The 26858-nt window shown below is 44.6% G+C and overlaps 1 protein-coding gene across 3 annotated transcripts in view; it reads left to right on the plus strand.

Moving 5' to 3' along the window:
• The window catches only part of satb1b (SATB homeobox 1b), a 39140-nt gene extending 13889 nt beyond the window's left edge, over nt 1-25251 (plus strand). For all 3 annotated transcript variants that reach the window (XM_084708718.1, XM_084708720.1, XM_084708719.1), the window contains 7 exons: nt 1290-1798; nt 3637-3849; nt 9054-9125; nt 9432-9587; nt 20812-21018; nt 21159-21197; nt 22655-25251. In XM_084708718.1, coding sequence (XP_084564844.1) covers nt 1290-1798; nt 3637-3849; nt 9054-9125; nt 9432-9587; nt 20812-21018; nt 21159-21197; nt 22655-23266 — 1808 coding nt within the window. In that variant the 3' untranslated portion in view covers nt 23267-25251. The remainder of the gene's footprint in view (nt 1-1289; nt 1799-3636; nt 3850-9053; nt 9126-9431; nt 9588-20811; nt 21019-21158; nt 21198-22654) is intronic.
• The last annotated feature ends 1607 nt before the right edge of the window (nt 25252-26858 follow it).

Raw genomic sequence — 26858 nt, forward strand, 5'->3', positions numbered from 1 at the left:
CCCCAGCAGTTTGTGTATGTGTGTGTGTGCATGAGTATGCGCACACGCACACACACACAAGGAAGTAGAGACACACCATGGCGTCAAACCAGGGAATGCCGGGGATTATGGGAGAGATGTGATTATTACCAATTTTTTTTTCTTCTTTTTTCTATTTTTTTTTCATTTGTTTCAACAAATACTGAATAGAGCACACTTGTTCAAGGGGTTTGTGTTCAGAGACAGTTAAGAAACACAGCTATACTCAGATTATTGTGGGTATTTTTGGAGGAATTCCATGTGCAGTATTTAATCTTTTATCTGGTGCTGAAATATTCAGCTCTTTGGAGATTCTTCCCTGTTAACACCAATTTGTGCTTTTCTGAATCTCTTTTGTGGAGGCAGTTGCACACTGTACAATTTTGACCGAAAATGTTGTTATTTCTTTAAGACAGCAGTCTCTTGGTTGAGTGCATGTGAATGTAATTGCAGTTTGAACTCTTAAAAATTCTGAACTTCGAACTCTGAGTAAACATCAACAACCACTTTTGCCACAAATAGTACAAAAATACTGCGATGCAATGCATTCATTTTCCCCAAAGGTCCAAACGGCAGTTTTTCCCTTCCGCCATACACTGCGTTGTCTTTTTTACCCCTCCAGACAGTCCCCCAAAAATGTCATATTGGTTAGATGGTGTACCTTGTTTTAGAATTTGGTCTGAAAGAACGATTCAAGATTATCAGGCACTTCTTGTCTACATACACCCACAAACACATACTCACTTCTTCTCATGCAAACCTTGGTTAGACACTCCAGGCTTGTTTCTAGTGCTCACATGATTGGGCGACCGACATGAACTAATTTCTAGAGCTGCCCTAGCTGTGGGAAGTTTCAGGTCACACAAAAGGGCCTTCATCCTCGGCCTCCATCAGGGAGGTTTTGAAAGAGCCTGGACAGCCAGGTCTGACACCAAACAGAAGGACACCAGTTATCTCAGTAGTGGTGAGAGGGGAGGTTTTGCCTGATGATTTGCACTTCTAAAGAACTTTGTCAAGGGGAAAGTTTGCAGACCCAAAACTTCCAAGAATGTTGTTTAGACTATTTAATGTGGCTAGTGAATGAGCAATAGATAAACTGACAACAGGTTTGAACAATAATTTTGTTTCTATTCACACTGTCTATTTTTTTCCCTTTGTTTTATCTTCATCCATCTCCCTCTTTCTCCTTGCATTTCTCATCTCTCTCCTCCCTCCATCTTTCTGTCCTTGCCGCCCCCTTGTTCTTCCTCCTCCCCCCTGCCTACATCCAGCCGAAATGGACAGCCTCTCGGACCTATCCCCACCTGGGTCTAATCACAACCACAACCACAATCACAGCCACCTGACCTTCTCCCAGCAGCCCATTCCAGGCAGCACCGCCGAACAGCCCCCCTCCTCCCCCGTGCCCCCGCTCCCTCCTCCGCCACCCCCCCACAGCGGGGGCCAGGGAGGGGGCCGGCAGCCCCAGCTCCCTGGCCTGCACCACCCAGGCCTGGTCTCCACGCCCATCAGCCCTCAGCTGGTGAACCAGCAGCTTGTGATGGCACAGATCCTCAACCAGCAGTACGCCGTTAACCGTCTGCTGGCGCAGCAGTCGCTGTCGCAGCAGTACCTCAACCACCCGCCAGTGAACCGCAGTGCTCTGACCAAGCCCCTGGAGCCCCAGGTGGCCTCCAGCACAGAAGTCTCCTCTGAAATCTATCAGTGGGTGAGGGACGAGCTGAAGAGGGCCGGCATCTCGCAGGCTGTGTTTGCTCGCGTGGCCTTCAACCGGACACAGGTGAGGGAGAAAAGCACATTTGTAACATATCGCACAGCACCTAATGTATTTACAAGTCCATTCATAATGAGTTATAGCTTATCAGTTCATATTCTATTCCCTTTTATATAAACTGTGTGAAAGACAAACCTGAAATCATCCAAACAATTAGCTGAGTTCAGACCTCATTTTGTTAAAGGACTACAGACTTTTTTTTTAATAGTTGGCCTGCTGGACTTACTTTGACTTAGACAATCTGTTCAACAATTTCCCACTCTGCTTTACGCTTTGGCGTCTTAAAAAGCAGGAAAATGCACATTCCTAACACCTGCTGCCTTACCCTAAAGCACTCTGATCAACATTTGTCACACCAAGTGTGAGTTTGGTCCAAACATTCCCAAATCATCCAAACGGTGCATGTTAACCCCTCCAGTGTCCGCCAAGAAGCTTGCCCCACTGCCAAAACATGATTTAATTCACTCTAAGGGCGAGGGCCCTGCTTCCAGATAAGGTCTCTTTAAAGACGTTCTGCATATTTTCGAGGGGGTGGTGACGGCAAACCTCATTACGCCTCTGCTGCTTTGAAGTCGAAAGTAAAACATTTAGATAAGGATCCACTGGAAGAGGTGCATGTTCCCCCCCCCCCACCCCAAAACAGCACAGTATATAGCCTCAGCCAGTGGTGTTTTTGTGAAAATGTGCAAATCCCCCTCAATCGCACCCTTATCTGGTTGATATGAGGATTTAGAGATGTGCCGTCGGAGAGACTGCCTTGTATTATTTATTGTGCGTTTTCCCTTCTTGTCGAAGCGTGTTAATAAAAGGTGGGGCGTGCGGTGACACGAAGGGGCTGGCGTCAGGATGGGGGGGGGGGTGGGGGAGGTGCGCAGAGAAGGCGCGGGCCTCCTTTGTGGCCTGCTTTTGGAGAGGCAGCAGATTGACTAGGGAGATAGAAAGGGATGATGGCTAGGGACGATAAACGCGCCCACGCACACATGAAGACACGCTCCCATTTTGGCCTGTATGGATACACAGACCATACACACACAGACAGAAATGTACGCACGCATACACAGACCCTATCTTTTGCGCTATCTTCCGTGCTCTGGTGATATGTGCTCTCTCTGCCTTGGTCTGCAAGCATTTCTTATCCTCAGATTTCTTGTCTGTATCGGAGCATGCATGCTGTTAGCTTTACCTATTCAAACAGGCACAGTACCATTAACTCCCCAGTTCTACAAAATGTAGTAACTGTCGTTAAATTGTGCACGCCATTTAGTGGTTGTTCACTCCGCCACTTATACCCAAAGGACGGTAACTCTTCAGCAGGAGTGCTGGAGTGTTGTCATGTTATTCTCATTTAAAGCCAAATCACACCTATTGATAGAAAAGAGGCAGATGATGGGTTTCACAGTGTGCGTCCAACACCCGATGAAAAGCCTCAATCACACATTCCCCACGATCCAGTCAGTGCAGTCACCAAAGTGAACCCCACATAATGATGGAATTCACTGCTATTGAAAAGCAACAGAGGATACACTGATTGCTACTGTATGTTGGGTGACGCTCAATAAGTAAATGGTGTGCAGAACTAGGGAACACTGAAATGGGAATACGTTGGAAATGGATTGGACGTGTGTGAAACTAGAGGATGGACGTCCATATTTCAAATGTTTGTTCAGCAACATGCTCAACAATCATGGTTATATAACATTGAACGTCCTCTTTGACGTTTGCACAGTAAAGGTGACTATAATATATAATGATGTCCGTCAGGCTCTGTAATTGAGTCAAGTAACTAAATGTGGTCTTTCTTATTTGTTTTTGTTCACCCCCCCCCCCCCCTCCTACTCTCTCAGGGCCTCCTGTCAGAAATCCTGCGGAAGGAGGAGGACCCTAAGACGGCGTCCCAGTCACTGCTGGTCAACCTGCGGGCCATGCAGAACTTCCTGCAGCTGCCCGAGGTCGAGCGGGACCGCATCTACCAGGACGAGAGGGAGAGGAGCTTGACCGCCGCATCTGCCATGGGCCCCGCCCCGCTCATCAGCACCCCGCCCAGTCGGCCAGTACAGGTACCACACACGGGAGGGCGCGCTGCAGCTGTGGCTCACACGTGCACACACTTACACAACGTGCATACTCGAGGGCCGTCCGCGAGACGCTTGAAGAAAAGTGGTCGGGTGCAGCTTTTCCAGGTCTTGTGCAGAGTTGGGAGTTTGCGAGGTCGTCGAGGAAGTTGTGCGTAGGAATGTCAATTAGCAACGCTTTGTTTAATTCTCCAAACTGGCAAAATAATCTGGTGGTCTATGTACTGCCTCGCAGAAGCCTTATTGTAACGTGTTAATGTGCTTACCACTTGTGTTGTTGTACAACTCAGATATGTCATGAACAGTTCAAGTGAGCTCGTCCATGTTATTTTGTGCCACAACAATTTATTCAAATCGATTGCTCGGTGTACACTTTTAATGAACCTTTAAAGACACGCTTGCTTACTGACTTACACGTAAACACATTTCCCATCCCCAAACAGGTGAGTCAGCCCCCCAGATGGGAGCTAATTTTACGTGCAAATTCTGACCTTTTATCACACATTAGGCACCTCTACCTCTGCCTGACTCCTAAAAATAGGATTCGCTCAGCAATGACGAGTTCTGTGGGGGATCATAATAATAATAATTCAATTTTTATAGCGCTTTTCTAATACTCAAAGTCGCTTCACATGTATGAGTACAAGCAAAACAAGACAACCGTAAAATATAAAGACAAAGGATTGAACAAAACAGACAACATAATATTATAAAGAAAACTAACATATAAGTCCAGTAGTGGAGGGAAGGGAGCAGGGGATGTTCAGGTGAAGGCGAGGTTGAAAAGGTGGGTTTTGAGGGATTGTTTAAATAGTGCTATATTGGGAGCCAGACGGATAGGGAGAGGGAGGTCATTCCAGAGGGAGGGTGCGGCAGCAGAGAGGGCCCTGTCACCCCAGGTCCGGTCTTTAGTCCTGATGGTTTTTAGGATGTTTGCGCCGGCGGACCTGAGGCAACGGGTAGGGGCATAAAGGGGGAGGAGGACAGAAAGGTAGGAAGGGGCCAGGTTATTTAGGGCTTTGTAGGTGGTGAGTAGTATTTTGAAGTTGATTCTGTGTTTGACCGGGAGCCAGTGGAGGTTTTGGAGGACTGGGGTGATGTGTTCGTAGCGGCGGGTGGCGGTGAGCAGACGAGCGGCAGAGTTCTGGACATGTTGGAGTTTGTTGAGGACAGTGTTTGGAGAGCCATATAAGATGCTGTTGCAGTAGTCCGATCTGGAGGTTATGAGTGCGTGAATTAGAGTTTGGGTGGTGGTAAAGGACAGAGAGGGCCGGAGGTGTGCAATGTTCTTGAGGTGGAAGAAGGCAGTTATGGTGATGTGATTGGTGTGGGGTAAGAAAGAGAGGGTGGAATGTAAAATGATACCAAGGTTACGGACCTGGGTGGAGGGGGTGATGGTGGAGCCGTCAATGCTGAGGGAGAAAGTCTGGGCTGAACGGGTGAGGTGTTTAGGGCCGATAATGATTATTTCAGATTTATTGCAGTTTAGTTTGAGAACATTTAGTTGCATCCACGGTTTTATATCAGCAAGGCAGATGGTAAGAGTGGAGTGGGTGACTGAGTTGACGGTCTTGGAAGAGAGGTAGAGTTTGGTGTCGTCAGCGTAGCTGTGAAAGTGAAGGTTGTGGCGACGGATGATTTGTCCAAGGGGAAGGATGTAAATGATGAAGAGGAGGGGACCAAGCGCGGAACCTTGGGGGACACCGTGGGTGACTGGGGAGGTGGAGGATTTACATTTGTTTATGGAAATGAATTGATGTCGGTCTGAGAGATAGGAGGTGAAGCAGGAGAGGACAGTGCCAGTTATGCCAAGGGAGTGCTGGAGACGCGAGAGGAGGATGGAGTGGTTGATGGTGTCAAATGCGGCACTGAGGTCAAGGAGGATGAGGATGTTGAGGAAGCCAGAGTCAGCAGAGAGGAGTATGTCGTTTGTGACTTTCAGTAAGGCAGTCTCTGTACTGTGTTTGGAACGGAAGCCAGACTGGAAGGGTTCATAGAGGTTATGAAGGTTGAGGTAGGACGTGAGTTGTAAGCCAACAGCTCTCTCAAGGACTTTGGACAGGTAGTGGAGGTTGGAGATGGGCCTGTAGTTGTTGGGGATGTCGGGGTCAAGACCAGGTTTTTCAGTGCGGGGGTGACAACAGCAAGCTTGAGTGGGGGGGGTACAAGACCAGAGGACAGTGAGGAGTTGGCGATGTTGACAATGAGAGGTGAGAGTGAGGGGAGGCAGGCCTTGACTAAGGAAGAGGGGAAGGGGTCAAGGGCACAGGTGGAGGTGTTCATGCTGGATACTGTTGAGGATAGGTCCGTTTCAGTGATTAAACTGAAGGATGAGAGTGTATGGCTTGGGAGTAGGGGATGGTCATGTTGAGGGCTTGGGGGGGAGGTAGTGTGGAGGACGGAGGCAGCCAGCTGGTTGTGAATTTCAGTGATTTTGTTATTGAAGAAGGATAAAAATGAGTTGCATTTGCTGGTGGTGAAGGAGGTTGAGATGGTGTCTATGGGCTTGAGGAGTTTGTTGATGGTGGAGAAAAGCATTCAGGGGTTTTTGGAGCCAGATTGGATGATAGAGGAGTAGTGAGAGGAGCAAGCAGTATTGAGGGCATCTATATATTGTTGCTGGTGGAGTTTAAAGGCGTCCAGGTGAACAGTCATGCCTTATTCTGTCTGCCAGTCTGTCCCTCATTCATTTTCTCTAACCGCCTTGACCGCTACCCTCACCAATCAAAGGGTTTTTATTTTTAAGGTGCGTGGCAACTTTTCCTACTTAGGCCCAATTGAAGTGTGGTGGAGTGTGTCTGGGAATAGAAGGGACAAACAAAGACCTCCTCTGTCCAGCCTCGACTGAAGATGGGGCTTTTATTTAGGAGAGAAAGAAAGAAAGAAAGAGAGTGTTGAAGTGACAGAAAGAGCAGGGGTAAGAGAAAGTCAAAGAGAGAGAGAGGAGGAGATGGGGAGGCAGAGAGATCAAGAGAGTGCGAGCGAGGTTGGGAAGAAAAAAAGTACCCCTGTGTGCTTACCCATGCCCAAACACAGAAGCTCATTTTTCAATTGAAACAGGAAGGGAGTGTTGGGATGATTTGAGAAGTTTGTTGGATTGTCAGAGGGAAGGCCACTTTGCAGTTCAGCGCTCATCCCCACAATCAAAGCCCTCTCACATGGACAAAGCTCAGAACGAGGCAGGCACTGATGGAGAGAGATAGAGACAGATAGTGTGAGAGAGGGAGGGGAAGCGGAGAGAGTGTTAATAGTTGAAAGTGGGAGGACCTTTGTACAAGACACACTGAACAGCTGTGAATGACAAAAGTTGCATGACACATTGAGCTGTAAATATGAGGCATACCTTTTTTGATAATTTTCCTGAATTAATTCAAGCTCATTTAAATCTTCTTGAAAAAATGTTAATGCAACATATATTATGTATTAAATTATAGGTCAAACATCACGTTGATACCTATTACGCAATTTACATCAACTTTGCCATTTATTATAATTTCTTCTTCAAATTCCTGAAAGCAATATTTAAATAAAAAAAATTAAGATGAAGGCCAATAATATGTATTTAAATAACGTATACAAAAAAGAGAACGTTTTGTCACTATAAAAGAGACTAATGATGCGGTGGTATCTAAAAAAAGAATATATATTTATAGATACCACCATAAAGATATTTTTTAGACACCACATCATGGTTTCTTTTCTAGTCCTCTGATCATACACAAGCCTGCCTATTAGATTGCTGGCTAGCATCCACTGTGTACTCACCTGTATAACATATTATCCTGTCCTTATTAGCTATCTAGATCAGTGCTTATAGCAGGTAGAAGGAATAGCCCTGGCCATATGCCAGATTGAGTCAGACGCAGTGTAATTTTGGCCGCATAAATCAAGCAGGGTGGCAATTCAGGAGAGACAGAGAGGACTTTATAGCGCTCATAAAAACAGATGCGGAGGTATGTTTCTCGCATGCCCTGATGGGTGGCTTGACAGCCAGCGCCAGTTCTTGCACGTCCCAGCCCTAACAATTAGTTTGACACAGTGTCCCAGCTCCGACTGTAGTTAAAAATATAAAAAAATACATTAAAAATTAAGTTCATGTGGCCTGAAGGGGAGGTGTGAACTGAAAAGTGTATAAATTTGAAGAAAATACAAAAATCATAATTACCTGACCATCTTTAAAATTACTTAACACCCTGTGCAAAGATTAGAGCAAGAATGGTCAAAGTACTGCTTAATTAGATGCTAATGAATCAATTGCGGGGAAAATATGTTAAATCGAAAGGTGCATTTTGGACATGAGGGCACAAATCATGTGGTTAAGAGACTGAAAAGAGAGTAAGAGAAAGAGAGAGACATAACTAGTCTGAAACCATCCTAACACATTAAGAATATATCCACAAATATTAAAATATTTACACAAACATACATCATCAATCAATACAAATCTCATATCATTTGTCAATGAGTGAGCAATACATTGAGACCAAACATAACTGCATGTTACGTAAGACTTTTTAATTGGTGAGGAGAGCAGGGCATTTCCCAATTTACAGAAACCCTGTAATGTAAGTTTAACGTTGGAAGTGCTTATCACCACTGAGGAATGTCTGAGCTAACATTTTCAATACGCATGTACTGTGTGTATTATATAATATAAAGTAAGTAACAACGTTTTTTTTTCCCCAGGGCCTTCATCTTGGCTGCAGTAGATTCATTTAGTTAAATTTCATGCAGTCATAAATTGAAGTCAAGCACACCTAAAGAAAGTTGAGGAATATAGCGAGACTTAATTGGTCTGCTGATCCGTAAAATGTTTCTTGCATTTGTCGCTGTTAATTTATGGCCTTGGGTTTAATAGTATACTTTATATCTACGGGGTGATTTGAACAGTAGCCTTTATGGGGTGATTTGAACAGTATACTTAATATATAGGATGATTTAAACTTTAGACTTTTATATGTGGGGTGATTTGAATCCGGGCTGTATTTGTAAGAGGTCATATTGAGGCAAAAAAAAGTCACTGTGATGTGTTTTTTTCTTCTCCTGTATCTGTGTCCGTGCAGTTGCATTTGCATACGGTACGTGACTGTCCACACGTCTGTACACTTCTGTGCATGTGTGTTCAGCTGAATCCCTTTTGTCCCTATAAGTCTGAACAAACAAACCTCCGTTGTCGCCCCCATCCCCAGCCCAGGAGAGAAGACTGTAACAACGTCAGACAGGAGGACTGGAACCCCAGAATCCCAGTGGGCATCTCTCCTGTGAGCAAACAATCCTCTCTGCTATCTCTATACAATTCCACTGCCACCCTAGCGTACACGATAGCCTACAGTAGCATCATGCTTGAAACTGTACACATCCCCCTCATTGTTTTTTGTTGTGCAAAGGCCCACGTTACTGTATATGTGGAGAGTGTCTTTATAAGTCACTTGGCTGATTCAGACCAACATGCAGTTAAACTTGACCAACATGTGACACTGACACATGACACGCATTCCGGTTATTGTCACACAGTAAAAAGAGAATCTACAGGTGCTAAGTTGCAGCCCTTCTTTGCTGTTTCCCAGGTGAAGCCCTCACCCCTTCCAAGCGAATGGAACGGCAAGACAGAGAGCTGCATCCTCAACATCAACTCCTCCATCTACGATGAGATCCAGCAGGAGATGAAGAGGGCTAAAGTGTCCCAAGCCTTGTTTGCCAAGGTGGCTGCCTCCAAGAGTCAGGTACGCAACGTTTCAGTTGACCTCCTAAAAGGTTTGGTTTAGACACAAATGTTCTCATAAAAACCTGTTCTGTTTTGTTACCTGTCCTATGAGGCAGAAAAGCCTCTGTTCACAAAAACAATAGAAAAATATATCAAAACCAAAAAGGTGCCTATGGATGAGCTGAAACTAAAGTAGCAGCACATGGAATGAAACTCAAAAGTAGTATTCTTGTATCTGTACTGTATAGCCAGGGTGACATAATGTAAACACAAATGTGGTATAGTATGAATACAAAATGTACAAACTTTGATACTTACAGTACGACTTTAATAGCTAAGACATTTTAGAAAGGAGCATAACTTCTGATATTTTTTTCAAAGGGGTCTATAGATGCTGGTGTCTTTCTGAGAGACCCCAACGTGCTAAACACACACTTTATCTTTGAATGCACTAGTTACCAATCCTTTACTGTAGGTGTTCTGCAGTGCTACACATATAGTGTTTTCAATTCACGTCTAAACTTGTTATTGAGACAGTGAGACAGTTGGCTCTTTCCTTGTAAGGCAAACAAGCGAAACAAAACAATCCTCAACTAAACCTGGATGTATAGCGTAGACTCCATGAAAACAATTGCGTCCACCAGTAACCAGGGATTATGACTGAAGCACATTACACAACCCTCCTCTATAACGCCATAGAGGTGATATATTGCTATAACGACATACTGTATATCTGCTTTATTGTGGGTTGCAGAGAACAGCAGGTAGTGTTTCAACACAAAACAAATCTGTTTATGTTAGCAGTGCTCTGAATTACTCTCAACTCGATGCGCTTCCCTGTTATCTTCTTGGTGAACAACCCACTCATTGAGCACTACCAGCTTGTGTTCGCAAAAAAATTATCATCAGTTAAATACTTATTAAAAGTAATTAAAGAAATGCGGAGCAAAGCTTTATTATTAAAGGTTGCATATATCTGAAGTAGCACAGTAGGACATTTCTCACAATTGTATTTGATGAAAAAGAAAATAGATTAGAAAGAATCAAATTATCTGCAAATATCTGTGTAAGTTTTTTTTTTCTTGCTGATTAGGATGATTATAGTTCCAGATACCTTTGTTTTACCAAATTGCAGTTTGATGCACAAACCACTGTTTTTGTTCGAGAGTTCAAAGACTTTTTAGAAGTACGGAGGGAGAGAGGGGGAGGGTACAAAGACAAAACATAGCATTAAATCACAACTGTCTCCTCTCAAATGATCATTTGTCTGGGAACAGGTTTCCACTGTGCCTCTTGCCTCTATAGTTTCCATCCCCCCTCTCTCTCTCTCTCTCTCTCTCTCTCTCTCTCTCTCTCTCTCTCTCTCTCTCTCTCTCTCTCTCTCTCTCTCTTCTCTCCCGTCCCTGCTTCATTCATTGCGGGCGGGTGTGAATGTGAATTGAGCAGCAGATAAGAAGTGCGCTAATTATGCCTGTGAAAGGGGGCCTGGGAGAGCACTTATCTCTGGCTCCATCTCGTAATGGGCGCTCCCCGGGCAGCTGGTACCCCCTCCCGGCCCACACTGCCCTCACCACCACCAGGGGAAGTATCTGCTCAACACCAGATCCCCAGAACAGGAGACCCGAGATCCATACCAGACACCCAGGCCTAGGTTGGGCTGTAACCCAGACAGGGCCTGCTGGTGCTGGGGTTGGGGGGTTGAAGGAGCATGGGGGATGGGTAGTGAGGGATGGGTGCATGAAGGTTCAGGTTGGCAGCTTGCCCGTATGGGGTTCAGCAGGAATGGGGGAGGAAGAGAGGCCTCATCTCTGAAATTGGCGCATGCGTGCCTTATAGGCGTGGTGTGCCATCCCTCTGCCCACAGTATCACTGTAATTGTCAGAGGTTACATACATGTATAGAGGCACCCTGGTAGAGGTGGCATAGGGTGGGGGCAGGGGGTTGGAGGAGAGATTGTTTCCGTGTGTGTTTCTGTGTGGGTGTGTGATTGTCTTCCTTGAGTGAGACTGCCCTGCGAGAGACAGATGAGCAAGAGGCAAGGGATGGGATGGGAGGAGATAAAGGGAGGAGATTAGAAAGAGTCTGTGCTTGTGTTTGTGACTGTGTGTATGTGTGTGTGTGTGTGACTGTGTGTGTGTGTGTGTGTGTGGGGGGGGGGGGTTAGGGTGAGATTTGGATGCAAGCCATCCCATCCCCTCTCAGGGCTCGTAACCACAGCAGGCCCCTGCCAGCTTTTAACTGGTAGCTCTCTCTCATATTCACTGTAGCTTTTCAGAACCCTCTTTGCTATAACTGGTTGCACTAAGTCAATGTAAACTACAATATTCAGTCATATTGTACATAGACGTGCTCATGTACAGCCTTTACATATTTCTTTTGTACCTGTGAGACACCCTGTTTTTATCATTTGGTAGTGTTTGTTTTTAGAAACATGTATTTATGAACCATCATATTCTTATCAGATAGAAGTAATTTAATGTTTCAGTTTCAAGAATTGCAGGCTGCACACAACTTTGTTCAGACCCTGTATTGATGTTGGCTACAAGATACAATGCTGGCTGAAGTAGCCTATCACTGAGCATTAGCAGACTCCCCATTTGGTTTGAGAAGGTTAGGCTAGCCTTGTAGGTAGCCAGTGTTAATGTTACGAGTGTAAACCAGCTTGTTGGTGGCAGCCAGCATTCGTTGTTTGTCGCTAAGTTAACAAGGAGGCTAGCTGTGTTGGCTAGGCTACCACTGAGGGTGGTTAGCTGTGCCACTTTGGCTACTAAATAGCAGAAGCTAGCATTAGGGAGGCTAGCTGTGGGGAGCTAGGTGTCTGAGTTGCCCGACACATCCTGAGTGTGATTGTGGGAATCAGAGTCCCTGCTGTCACGCAACAAGCACCCTGAGAGCCCCTTCACCACAGGGATCGTAGCCCCATGATTCTAGAATGACCAGCGGACAACCAATCACCACCAAACGCCCCCGCCCCCCTCTCCTTTCTCTCTCTTTCTTTCTTTCTTTCTCTCTTTATCTTTGTGTGCCTCTTTCTCTCCCTCTCCTACTTCTACCCTGGAAGAGGCTACGCTAATTAGCCAGGCTCTAATGAGACAGAATGGCACTGATCTGGTCTGCCACTGTGCCACCAGGGGGGCCAGGCAGGGGGGCTGCTGCAGTAGGGAGAGCGGGGAGGGGGTTGGGTCGGGGGGCTGGTGTGTGCCATCTGTCACCCTGCACCCACCTGGCACGGTACCCTCTCGGGTGGGGGGGTTGCGGTAGGGGCACCGAGTGTCTTGCTATTCTAGAGTGGAAAAGATGGGGTGGGTGAGAGGGAGGGAGGGGGAGGGGTGGGTGACGCTGGTGAAATTACTGGACGATCACTCTAACAGCCCCCACCTCCCCCTTCCTGCTTCTCGGATGATTCATTTCCTGGGTTAGTTGAAAGCCTTGTTTTTCAGTTTTGAATGAGGACAGCCTGATGGCTTTGCATCCCACTCAGATGTCTCAGCCTAATCCCAAGTATTTTAAATTGGACAAAAAACTCATTCAAATACCTGGTGTTGCTGTGGCCAAACCTGGGGGTGAAAACTTCTTTCAATTTTTGTTATGGACACAGCCCACATGTGTAAGTGAAGGGTGTTTTAGTAGTTGCGTGAAAGGTATACCCTGTTTAGTCTGTTAAACATGTCTGTTTAACATGGGTCTCTGAATCCAAAATTATAGCCAGGATAGAACTAAAGTGTTTTTAAGGTAGCCTCAAAGATAAACTTCTCTTCTTTCGGTGGAAATCTATCTGACTATTATTGGTTTGTTTACAGACTAAGGTGTCTGTCTTTCCCCTTAAATTTAATGAGAGCTTGGTACCAAAAGGGAAATAAAGCCCACACATGTTTATTAATTGATTTATTTATTTATGGTTATTAGGTTGCCGTGGAAACGATGTGCAGATTTTCTGCATTATTAAAGACACTATTCCTTGAACTGTAGACCCAGATGTCTGAATAATTAATTTAACGAATGATCTTGCAAACGACAAAGTCCTCCTCACACTGAAATGAGCTCTTCTCTTATTGTTTAATGGACAGAAGAATCCCCCCCACCAACATCCCACCCCCACCCTCTTTCCTTACCTCCTGCCACCTCTCCCCTGATTCATGAAACCCCCTTTAGCCAGGACTAGAGTCACACTGAGCCTGCCAGCTTACACTCTCCTGACCTATTGCTTTCTCCCTCTCTCAACCTCTCTCACACCTCTCACTGACTTACCCCCCTCCTTTTGTCCTCCTCCTGCTCTACCCTCACCTCTCACTCTCTACCCTCACCTCTCACTCTCTACCCACCTCTCACTCTCTACCCACCTCTCACTCTCTACCCCACCTCTCACTCTCTACCCACCTCTCACTCTCTACCCACCTCTAACTCTCTACCCACCTCTCACTCTCTACCCCACCTCTAACTCTCTACCCTCACCTCTCACTCTCTACCCACCTCTCACTCTCTACCCCACCTCTAACTCTCTACCCTCACCTCTCACTCTCTACCCACCTCTCACTCTCTACCCACCTCTAACTCTCTACCCACCTCTCACTCTCTACCCCCACCTCTCACTCTCTACCCCCACCTCTCACTCTCTACCCACCTCTCACTCTCTACCCCCACCTCTCACTCTCTACCCACCTCTCACTCTCTACCCCACCTCTCACTCTCTACCCCACCTCTAACTCTCTACCCCCACCTCTCACTCTCTACCCACCTCTCACTCTCTACCCCCACCTCTCACTCTCTACCCCACCTCTAACTCTCTACCCACCTCTCACTCTCTACCCCCACCTCTAACTCTCTACCCCACCTCTCACTCTCTACCCCCACCTCTCACTCTCTACCCACCTCTCACTCTCTACCCCCACCTCTCACTCTCTACCCCACCTCTAACTCTCTACCCACCTCTCACTCTCTACCCCCACCTCTAACTCTCTACCCCACCTCTCACTCTCTACCCCCACCTCTCACTCTCTACCCCACCTCTAACTCTCTACCCACCTCTCACGCTCTACCCCACCTCTCACTCTCTACCCCACCTCTAACTCTCTACCCCACCTCTCACTCTCTACCCACCTCTCACTTTCTACCGCTACTTCTCACTCTTTACCCCACCTCTCACTCTCTACCCCACCTCTATCTCTCTACCCCACCTCTCACTCTCTACCCCCACCTCTCACTCTCTAACCCACCTCTATCTCTCTACCCCACCTCTATCTCTCTACCCCCACCTCTCACTCTCTACCCCCACCTCTCACTCTGTAACCCACCTCTACTCCCCTGTCCCCAGTCAGAGCCCAGAGTAGCCCTCACCCTCCATGCCCCCACCCACTCTCCAGCTCAGAAGTGAAGTAGATTGCAAGCCCTCTCCCACTGTCTCCTCTCCTCTGACAGACCACACAGGGCTTGTTCTGAGGCCCATTCTCGCTAATCTGATCAGGCAGGCAAATACGCCGGGAAAAGCGCTTTAATGATCCCCCTAATTACCTCAAGTCAATACCAACTGTATTATTAGACTCGGGGAAAATATTCCATTAGGGTGCCCCCCGTGGGAGTCCCCCGCGCGCGCCGATGTCACGCGCCGCGCGCCCCCCACGCTTGTAATTAATTTTATTTACACACGCAGGAATGCACAAGGTCGCACCTGCAGCCCGGAGCCGCTCGACTCGGCCCGCCTAATCAGATCTGTCATAATTACCATTCTGCATGCTTCTGACACACGCCGGGAAATATTTCAATTTAACTATAGCCACTAGCTCCGGCAGATGCAGTGTGTGTTGAATCGAGAGTGTAATCCTGTGTGTGTGTGTGTGTGTGCGCATGTGTGTGTGTGTGTGTGTGTGTACAGTGTAAGAGTGAGGGACCGTATGGGGGACATTAGGACCCGTTGAAGTGCTCAGGCTGGTGCTTACTAGTTCTCTCTCTGTCTCTCTCTCTCTCTACTTCTCGACCTCTCTTCCTCTCTCTAACTCTCTACCTCTACCTCTTTCTCTCTCTCTCTCTCTCTCTCTCTCTCTCTCTCTCTCTCTCTCTCTCTCTCTCTCTCTTTCTCTCTCATACACATTCCCTGGTACTAAGATTTTGTTTACCAGTCTTTGTTGATGCTATCTGGTTATCTGTTGACCTCTTTGAGCATCCTCTTGCAGTGCCATAGGTCAGGTTGAAAACCCCTATTTTAATAATCTAATATTTTCACAAAGTTATTTCTTCATCATTTCATTTCTCTGTCATCATGAATCATATTGTTTCACCCCCTTAACATTTTCCACTAAAGTTGGAATGTAATGTAGGAAACATTGGCCCAAGGTTTACTTTCAGGTAAGGCAGACCATTCAATTAAGAATACAGATTTAGCTGACACGCACAATTGGCAGGTTCTCTGTTATTTCAATCCATAATTTAATAAAACCAGTTGTGATTTATCAGCTTAATTCTGCTCTGATATTAGCAATTAAACCTCAGTTTTGAATTAAAACTCAATTAAGCTTTTATAATTGATGGAATCCGAAACGCACTTCTCGAAGGAGCTGGATGTGCTTCTAATTCTTGTGCTATTAGCTGTTTGTTGTTTATCAGCATACTTTCTCAACCTCTCCACCCCCCCCCCCCTGTTGTTGATCTATGTTGTATTTACCATCCTAACTCCTATTGTTTCATGCCAAAACCACTGTATATACACAGTCTATAGAAGTTAGTTTTAAAGAGTATTGTAGCTATGCCGTGACTAGCATTGCAGGAATTTTTTTTAAAATATGTAATACATCAACAACAATGTTACCCTAATAGTTACATTTAGGTAAATGATAACTGAATCAAAATGATTTGGGATTATACAAAGTATTTTTAATCTTCTCTACACCCAAGTATCTATGGGTTTCAGAACACTCATGGACAATTTCACGATTTGAGCAACTGTGACATATTGTAACACACAATTGGTTACCATTGTTATGGGAGTAATTGCTGACAAAGAGCCCCATTTCCTGAATAATCATGCCTCGCCCTGCAAGCATGTGCATATGAGCTGCCAGTCTGTTATCTTTGTCAGCTGGGTTATTGTGACTGGTGAGGTCACAGCCTTTAACTCCGTCAACACTGACATCATAGGTTTCCCAGCTGGGGACCTTGAAATCATTCCATTCCCACTCCAGTTCTGAAATGCATTGATCGGGCCTTCCCAAGTCCCACTTGGAAAGCAGAGAAGCAGGTTGCCTTGTTTCTTTCAAACGAGAAGCAATCTTCTGCTGACCATGACAACAGAGGAGGTCTGATAACCAATCAAGCAGCTGTCTTCAAACTTAATGGTAGGCAATTGGGCACTTTTCAGAACATCTAATGATGCTTATTAACTGGTGATGAACTGTGCAACATTAATCATTGCATAGTGTGTTTTATATCTAATATAATAACCTAATTTGAGATGCTTTGCCCTCTATTTAAACTTCAGCTCACTACAGTATGTGAGCATTTAGGCCATTCTGTCTGACCCAAGTCCTCATATGAGAGGGTTAATATGTAAAGAGAAAAAATACATAGAATAAATAAATGAAATGAATAAATAAATAAACATTGAGTACATGAAACTGAATCTTAAGTTTCCCCTCGGGGATGATTATGAGTTCAAAAAGGAGGGTTGACCCATTTCCCCATTCTCCCTCTTCACTCGCCATGCCAAAACCATGACCTTGAATGGGTCTTTCAAGCTACCCTATTTCTATATGACAAATTCCTGCTTTCAAAACAGGGTACATTTCGAGCGGTCAATCTTAACTTATCATAGAGGGAGACTCAGGCCTGGACGTCTACCCAAAGCAAGCATGTTGTAAGTCTCTCTCCCCCAGTCAGCAGATGGACGTGGTCGTCACGGCGTACCGTATTTACGACCCATCACACGTCATTTGCAGGGCACGCATCCGTGCATGCTCGCTCAGGAGGAGAAACAGGTTTGAACATACCGTGTTATCGGCTGCATTTATCTGCATAGCATTGTCTGCCGGCTTTGGCCTGCTGCCAGGTCTATGGAGGGAAAGACAATAATGCTTTGTCACTCCCCTGCTTGTCTTTCTCCCATTCGGACATGAGAGATGTTTGTCTGGCTGATGAACTTCTAGTAAGCCACAACATTCCCAATGTTTTCCTCAAAACTTTTTTTTTTTGTCGGTGTGTGTCTCGGACAAGGTTAAATCGGTGACATCTAAAACACACACAGTACCTTTTGTTTCGTGGTAGAACATTGCATGATTTTTATCATGCTATAATCCTGTCTCGGGGAGGGGGGGGGGGGAAGCGAAAAGCGAATTGATGGACATCTGTCGGCTTGTTTGGTGCGGTGAGTGAGGTCAGGCTGATGGGACCTGATGATAACCAGTAAATGAGATTAGAATAAGGTGTTGGCCATGCCGTGTGACAGAGAAGGCCGAGCTGGCCTCTATCACTCTCGCTCTGGCTCTCTCGCTCTCCCCCTCCTCCCTCTCTCTCTATCTCTCTCGCTCTGGCTCTCTCACTCTCCCCCTCCTCCCTCCCTCTCTCTCTCTCTCGTTCCCATGCAGGGTTTCACAGCAGAGCCACTTGTTTATTAATGCAGTAATGTGTCTCCATTTTGGGGTGGGGGAGGGGGGTGAATACCATGCTGTTCTCTGACAGACCAGGCCTATGCTCTCATTGGCAGCTTGTGACTGCTGCACACACACACTCGCTTACACACACTCACGCTCACACACACTCACGCTCACACACACTCACGCTCACACAAGCACACGCACACGGTGTGCCGCTGCATAGTTGGGTAAATCTCGCGCATGAATTCAGCCATTGTGTCAGGAGTGAAATATTTTTATCAGAACGCCTGCTTGCTATTTATACCATGGCCACACAATGGGAGCTCTACAAGACTGCATGAGGACCGCTGAAGACTTTATTACCTTATAATTCTGCACCTTTTGACCCCAAGGCATGTATATCTGCGCTGAAGGTTCGATCAATGTCGTATTGAAATGGAAAGCCGAGGTGACTCTCCTCTACCGTGCTTTACACAAAATAAGTTCACACAGAAAAAAGAAAGTTGCTTAATAATAATACAGCTTCAGTCTTTTAAAGCACCATGGAAACCGAAAACTATGTACCTTGACAGGGACAGAGATGGTGTTTTCAGCTTTAGTTTTGGGAAGTGTTTTTTCAAAAAATTTGAAAGACTATTTGAAAGTAACTTAAAATATAATTTACATTATAGAGATTTTTCTTATTTTTTCCACTTTTTTGTTGAGCAATTTGAACATTGAAAATGCATTGCGCTTTGCGTATATATATTTTTTGTTGTCATTAATTTCTTTGAGGACTTCCCAGCATTAGGATGGAGTTCACATTGAGCTTTTGTTTGATTGGCTCTAGCACTTTGGGTTTAATCCTGTTGGTTTGGGGAGTATTTGAGTTGGATTACTGTGCGGCAGTGCCGCGGTAGCGTGTTACTTAAGGCTTTGAGTAGAGACTTGGAGGCATGTGGGTGAGGAGGAGGAAAGGCAGGAGGGAGAGGCTGTTCCTCACCGGCGAATCGGCTGAAACCACAGACACCAGAATCGGAGCGCTGCCGTCCAAATCCTCCTGCATGCAAATTAAAAACGCAACAATAAATGTGGCAAAGGAACAAGGTGGGCAGGCAGTCATTATGACCCTCTGTCTCTCTCTCTCTCTCTCTCTCTCTCTCTCTCTCTCTCTCTCTCTCTCTCTCTCTCTCTCTCTCTCTCTCTCTCTCTCTCTCTCTCTCTCTCTCTCTCTCTCTCTCTCTCTCTCTCTCTCTCTCTCTCTGTCTCCCCTCTCATCTAGCTTTCTCCACAAACCCTCCCGGGTTTGATGTGGCTTAGGGGAGGAGTTGGAACAGGGGACAACAGAAATGCTGAGTTATCTCTTGCATGCAGTGTGGCAGCATGGCTCTGCCCTGTGTGTGTGTGTGTGTGTGTGTGTGCGTGCGTGTGGAACACTGCGTTGTAATCCTGTGGAAATGAAAGGTGCTGCCGCACACTGGCCGGGAGATTACAACACCACCCTGTCACCCTGCCAAGACAGGCTACCAGCTGAACAACACACGCGCGCACACGTGCACACATACACACAGTCTGATAACTCTACAGTCCTCCACCCATTATGTCTGTCCCTCCAATCGCCGATGTACTTTCCAAATGCATAGGTTACTTTTAGTTTTTGTGTACACATTGACATACGCAATGGTAATGGAGGGCAGTTAATTACTTACATTCAGTATTGAGGAGGATGTGAGATTGAAAGAGAATGTCTAGCAGGGATCGAGGAGGCTTTGAACTGGCCTTGACTTTGAACACTTTTCTTGGGATTGTGACTGCAACTGAAGTTTCAGTTCACATGACATATACCTAAACTAAAACAAAGGCAAATTTTGTACTGCCTTCTCCAGTTATGTCTACCCTGAAGAATAAGCATTTTTGATCCCTTGTGAATTAATTCATTTTTGGTGGTAAGATGACGGGTGGTCTGGCTTCACAGTGACAGACTAACCCCTTAGTGCTGTTTCTCTACACATTACTCACATAGCCCTTGATGTGTGAGTCACAGACAATCTTCATCCATCGGAAAACTACTGTACGAGTCTGTCTTGTACTCAGTACATGTCAGCTGCACAAATAGAAACCACCTGTAGCGGAACTAAGAAGCAAATACAGTGGGTATCGTTTTGTGAGCCGACAACCTCATCTCTCATGGCCCTCTGCTGGAGTGTGTTAAGCATGGAAGATAAATGTTATTTATTTATTTAAACCGCCTCCTGTGACAAAGAGCTGTGTGCTCGAATCCAGTTCATTTGTACTTGTTACTTTCCATATTCCCAATATTTGTTTATGAAACTTGCCCAAAATGTTACCAGCAAAGGTTTGCTGTATAATCCCATTTCTGTTGTCCTTTCACATTTAGTCATTTAGCAGAGACCTTAACCAGAGCGACTTACAGTAAGTAGAGGGACATTCCCCCGAGGCAAGTACGGTGTAATGCCTTGCCCAAGGACACAACGTCATTTGGCACGGCCTGGAATCGAACCAACAACCTTCTGATTACTAGCCCGATTCCCTACCCGCTCAGCCACCTGACTCCTTTTGGTAGATTCTTTAAGACCCATATTCATACTGCAGGGTCAACCAAAACACATTCAATGATCCCTCCATGTCTCACCATTCTTGTACCCTGTGTGATGCCCTCCGCAGGGGTGGTTATGTGAGCTGCTTCGATGGAAGGAGGACCCATCTCCAGAGAACCGCACACTGTGGGAGAACTTGTCCATGATCCGCCGCTTCCTGAGTCTGGCCCAGGCCGAGCGGGACGCCATCTACGAGCAGGAGAGCAGCGCAGGACAGCAGCACCACACAGACAGGCCCCCCCACATGATGCACGTGTCCACCGACCCCATGCAGGTGAGGCAGACCCCACACACAGGCTGAGCTGTGCAGTGTGCTCTCTCTAGCACACACACACACACACGTAGCTGTAAACACCCAGACACAGTGTGTTCACCCACACACACAAATACCAACTCTGAAATGTTTGCCCACAGACCCCAACTCTGATGTACATGTCTACAGACCCACTGCAGGTGAGGAAAAAAAGTTCCTTTACACACTAAAGCACAAAACAACTCAATATTCCTTGATATATTTATGTTACAGATCATTTTCCATGTTACACAAAAAAACAGTTATTTTCATTCCTTCTAATTAACCAGTTTGTTACCTTTTTGTGTTTGTAACCTTAACCTGAATTACATGTTTCAGATGAGTGTTGTAAAAGTATTATAATAGATCATGCTTCTACTTTTAATGAAAACCTTTTCAAAGTCAAGTTAGCATCAACTAATCTAATAGGTTTCCTTTTTAAAAGGACATCTAGCAAATTAGTGCCAAACCTTTAAGGCTCACACCGTATAAAATAGTGTTGTTGATCAGTTATTTTTGTGCACAAAAAAACAATTTGAAATAATGATTTTTCCACCTTCCATTAAAGGTTATAAATAAATAGCTATTTAGTCTTAGCGGTGCTGAAACAAAACTGATCATGCATAATGTTGGCCCTTTTTTCCATTTGTAATAAATAAACAATATCACACATTTTCACTTAATCTATGAAACCATATTAGTTAACTCCAATTAAAATTATTTTCAAAGAGATTTCACACACAGTGAAGTACAGAAAAAGATATGAGCTTGCATTGGATAACCTGCCCTTAATATAGCTCCTAGTATACTTTTATTACTGTAAATTAGATCTTTGAAAACAGCTGTGCAGCTGCCTGATAAGCTATCTGTAAAGTGCTGTGTTTTCTAAACTTCATTATGAAACACCCAATTCGAGTGGCCCTGACTCGTAAAAAAAATACACAGTTTAGTACGGTCAATAGGGACCACGAGTTGCCCACTCAACCTCTCTCTCCAACCAAACAATGAGACATTCTAGGAGTAATGTGTCATGTGTTTACTCTAACGGATACAGCCTGCAAAGCAGAGCCATCGATAGCATTCTCACAGCTTTGCAATCGACAGACATCTCAACGTGAATTGTACACGCAGTTTGTTTATCTCTGTCTGCTATAGCATTTGAATAGAGTCTGATAAGCCTTTGAGACTACCATGTTCAGTTTCCTTGTGAACTGTCAGTATGTTAGTGTGTGTGTGTGTGTGTGTGTGTGTGTGTGTGTGTGTGTGTGTGTTTCTGTGCGTAGGAATGAGCAATTGTTTGTAATGTGTTCATGTTCATTAGTTTGAGTATTGTATGTGTGTATCTTCAAGAGTTGGTGGCTCTCAACCTCTTACAATAAGACACAATCTAAACACGCACAAAAAACGTTTTTTCAGGAGAACTGATTCAGCGAGATATCCCTTGGAAATTCCTTTAGCTAAGCAACCGCTCTATACACAGAGGGGTCATTTTTTTCCACGCAACTTAATTGATTTTGAATGAAAGGGCTCACTGAGCTGTCGATAAGTGTTTGCTGATCACTCCCCCGTCTCCCCCCCCCCCCCTTCTTGTCTCCTCCTCATCTCCACCCTGCTCCAGTCCCAGCCTCATCAGCCCCCCCAGCCTCATCAGCACCACCAGCCTCCCATGTCTCTCCAGCATCCCTCCCAGCCTCTGCTGTCCCAGCAGCCCATGCAACAGCAGCCTCAACAGCATCTGCCCATGGGCCCCCGGCTGCCCCCTCGCCAGCCCTCCACAGCCTCCCCGGCAGAGACCGAGGACGAGGGCAGCCGCGGAGGGGCCCATGCCAAGGCTCGCACTGGCGGAGGAAAGATCTCCCTGGAGGCCCTGGGCATCCTCCAGAGCTTCATCCAGGACGTGGGCCTGTATCCGGACGAGGAGGCCATTCACACTTTGTCGGCCCAGCTGGACCTGCCCAAGCTCACCATCATCAAGTTCTTCCAGAACCAGCGCTTTTATGTCAACCATCCGGCGAAGCCGCCCAAGGAGCCCAGCAACACCACGAACAGCAGCACCAGCAGCAGCCCAGCCTTCGAGGAAGAGCTGTCGGACTTCAGGGATGGTGGAGAGCTGCTGAAGGAGCTTGAGGAGAGCACTCAGACCAACAACACCATCTTCTCCATCAAGATGGAGGAACAGCTGGCACATGCTGAAGCCCAAGCACAATCAGAGCATGAGGCCAAGGTGTAAACAGGCTCCCAAACACGGTCTTCTCTCGGAGAATGGTGATCTCATACACCTACAGACTGAGAGCTGTGCTGAACGATCGCGCTCCAGAAAAGTTGTGTTTTATCAGTCATGTGGAGTCCAGACTGAATGCATACGAGTAGTGTTTATCAATTGCAGACTGACAGGCCAAGCAACATGTTCTCACACTGGAAAGCCCATTTTCACAGACTCAGTAATACGAGAAGTTTAACTTCTTTATTTTGTACTTGTATTATTCACTGTAAAGACTGATGCACCATTTAAATACCTGCACAAAAAAAATATTCTAAATACATTGCCGTGGATATTTGCTGACTGCACTTGATGTCTGTTGTTTTACACTGATCTTCTTTCATTTTGAGCTACTGATTAAATTAAAAATCCCCCCCCACCCCACGCCCCCTCGCCGGAGTTTGATAGGACTCTGATAGGTGTTTACGTATGTGATGTTAACTGATTTTCGAAATGCATATAAAACTGAGGACCAAGTGGATGACAAGGCCTTAATGATGAGGTACAAAGCCTGGAGCCTTCTGGCATGTTAGCTATTATTTTAAAAAAATTAAATAAATATTTATAAAAAAATTAAAAAACATGACTACGGATCATTCAGACTGTGGAATGCAATCCAGGAGCATTACTGAAAATAGCTCAATCTTTACATATTATTTGTTAGGGAATAAATATAAATATATATATTAAGACATATATTTACTGTAAAAATAAATACAGTCTTAAATAAACTATGCCAACAAATGCCTTGTACTATATGGCACTGCCGATGTTAGATTATTTTGTGAAACCTTTTTCACTGTAACTTTATGATACGCCACATAGTTAAAATGTGAATCACAACCTCTGTTTTATTTGTTGTCCTACATTATTTATTTGCACTCCATGCAGTGTTTTTGATGTAATTACTTTTTTGGAAAGTTTGTTATATACAGTAGCGCTTTTTAATTTCACTGATACTTTTCTATTTATAAATGTAATTTTGATGGGCAGTAAAAAACAAAAAGTGTCTTAACGTTTTAAATGGAAAATGTGCTTTAAAGGTTGCCTATAAAACGTGCTGTATGTCAAGCAACTCATGCTACAAGCTTCACACTTAATGTTGTATGCAATTTTTACTATCATGCAAATAAGCTTAGGTAAATGACTAATCTATAGAACACATTAGAGAGAAAAACATATGCAATTTGTGTGAATATCGATGTCTGCAATGTGTCTTCCTTTGGTTAACAATCCAATTCAGATGCTATTCCTGTATAAATATTCTGTATAAAAAGTGTTTCTTTTTTATGAGTTTATTTCAATGAGAACACCAGTTATTTTGTTACGACTGACTGTTTTATAAGTGTTTCTCGGTTTCTTTATGCAGAAAATGTTCTAACTAGGAGTGGGTATTGATTGTTAATGACACAATTAAACTGTTTGTATTGTACCAGAGAATCTCTGCATTAATTTGACCTGCCACTATACCTGAGTTAGGTTATGTTTTACATTTATTTAAATAATAAAAACATAGTTCCAAAAATCTTTAGTAATCAAATAATTAGTAAATTATTTGACTAACAAACTATTGTAATTGTAATATTTGTAAATTTCACTTTTTGAATTTTAAGATGTAACAAATTCAACTTTGCTGCAGAAGCACAAAACTCAAATCTCTGAATTAGATTTTTTTCTGTAAAGACTGCTGTACTTTGGCTTTCCTCTTATGCATTTTATCTTTCATTACAGTGTGTCTGAAGCACTTCAATGATTTTAAATATATCTAGGTGTGTTAACACCTGAATCATAAAGCCCTCTACAGGGAGGTGAAGTGTTAGAACAGCACAGGTGTCCTAACGTCACCTGAACCTCAGGTGAAGTCAGATGTCTGCTCCATAAGAAAACACCTGTACCTGTTCACACCCTTGAATATGTGCCAGCCAGTCTGTTTTGCTCTTTTGCCCAAATAAAAGTCAGTGTGTAAAATGTTGTGTCCAAAGGGAAGAGCGTAGTTGGAAGAACTCTGGTAGTGTCCATACTCTGGCATGAAGTTAGTAATTGAATGCAATTCCTTAGTGGGTTTAACATAGTGTCGAATAATGAAAGGCATGCTTTTCATGTATTTGACGATATCATCTTCCAACATATCATATCCATTTGTTAAAACAGTGTCAATAAACTGTGAACAAGTCTCTTAACACAGCAACCCATGCATGCATGCATTCAGCCTAATGGTGCTGATTGATCGGCCAATATCATAGTAAGGTTTCCGCAATGTTCACCTTGAGTAAAATAGGGATGTTATTGTCAGGCTTCTGCAATATAACGGTAGGTCTGCCTCATGCAAGACAGCCCTAGATGCCTACCTAACAGCCCTTGGGACTGTGCAGTAAATCAAACAGAAAATGCAGCATAAAGTCTAATAAACGTATTCTAATGATAAGGATCTCAGTGATTTACACTGGGCGACCCAGTGTACATCAAGTTTCCCTTCAACCAAGTCTTTTGGCAAAGCTAAACACTTTGAAGTCGTTTTTTTTTTCACCCCTCCCTGAAGTGTAAGAGGAAACAGAAGGTTAGGGTGTGGGAATTAATAACATTAATCGCAGCACTGCTCTCTCCTCTGCTCTCCTGCCCTTTGCCTTCCAAAAGACGAGATTAAACAAGGACTGGCTCGGGGGGGTTGGAACATCTTTCCGAACACATTAATTTGAGCATCACACTCACATGAATATGCATGGTATTACGTGGAAAAAGTAGCACACGTTTTTATATTATCATAGGTAATGTTATGATCACATTCAAAAAAGGATGTATGCTGCAAACATAATTCCGGGGTTTTCGTACATATTCGGACAATTTCAAGATAACGTATGGTGCATTGCCCTTCCTTGAACCTTTATCACCCTCAAAGCAATTTTTGTTGAAAAATTATTATTAAAGAAATCATGTCTCCACAGACACTATTAGCCTCCGTGTCGCTGTAGAAGTTCATGTTGGCTGAACATGATAATGTTCTGGGCTGATTAGGTGTGAAAGAAATTAATGACCTTACATTCAACTGTGTGCTCTCATGAACTTAGCATGATCTCAAGATGCACAGATTGCCAATGCTCTAACATGTCTTCATGCTTGTAAGGCATGTCCTGTGCTGTAGTGTGGGCAGTGTAGTGTATATCTAGATCACAGTGGACATAAGGAACCCTTCACACACTTCTTAAAGTGACATGAACGTGAACATCCTTCAAACTGTTTCATTGACCACAGAATCAAATCAAAATCTCAACTGGTATATGTACCAGATACAGTAATTATCATTAGTCACTTACTGTCCTTGGACAACATACTGTAGAAATGTTGCCCGGCAACTACAGTATAAAAATATTATGAAGTCCCTTCAATTAACAATGTCTATAGGTTTTATGCAGGGGTGTGGTGGTGGCAGACAGAGTGGATATACGCTGATACAGGAAAAGAGAATTCCACCGTATGTACTGTATACCCAGGGAGGTAGACAATTATGGTGAACAACAAAATCATCCCTATTTACAGAGTCTATGCCCTCTTGTTCATTTCTGGG

Source organism: Hypomesus nipponensis, chromosome 2 (genome assembly GCF_054491055.1).
Source record: "Hypomesus nipponensis isolate SF chromosome 2, ASM5449105v1, whole genome shotgun sequence".
Classification (NCBI taxonomy): Eukaryota; Metazoa; Chordata; class Actinopteri; order Osmeriformes; family Osmeridae; genus Hypomesus; species Hypomesus nipponensis.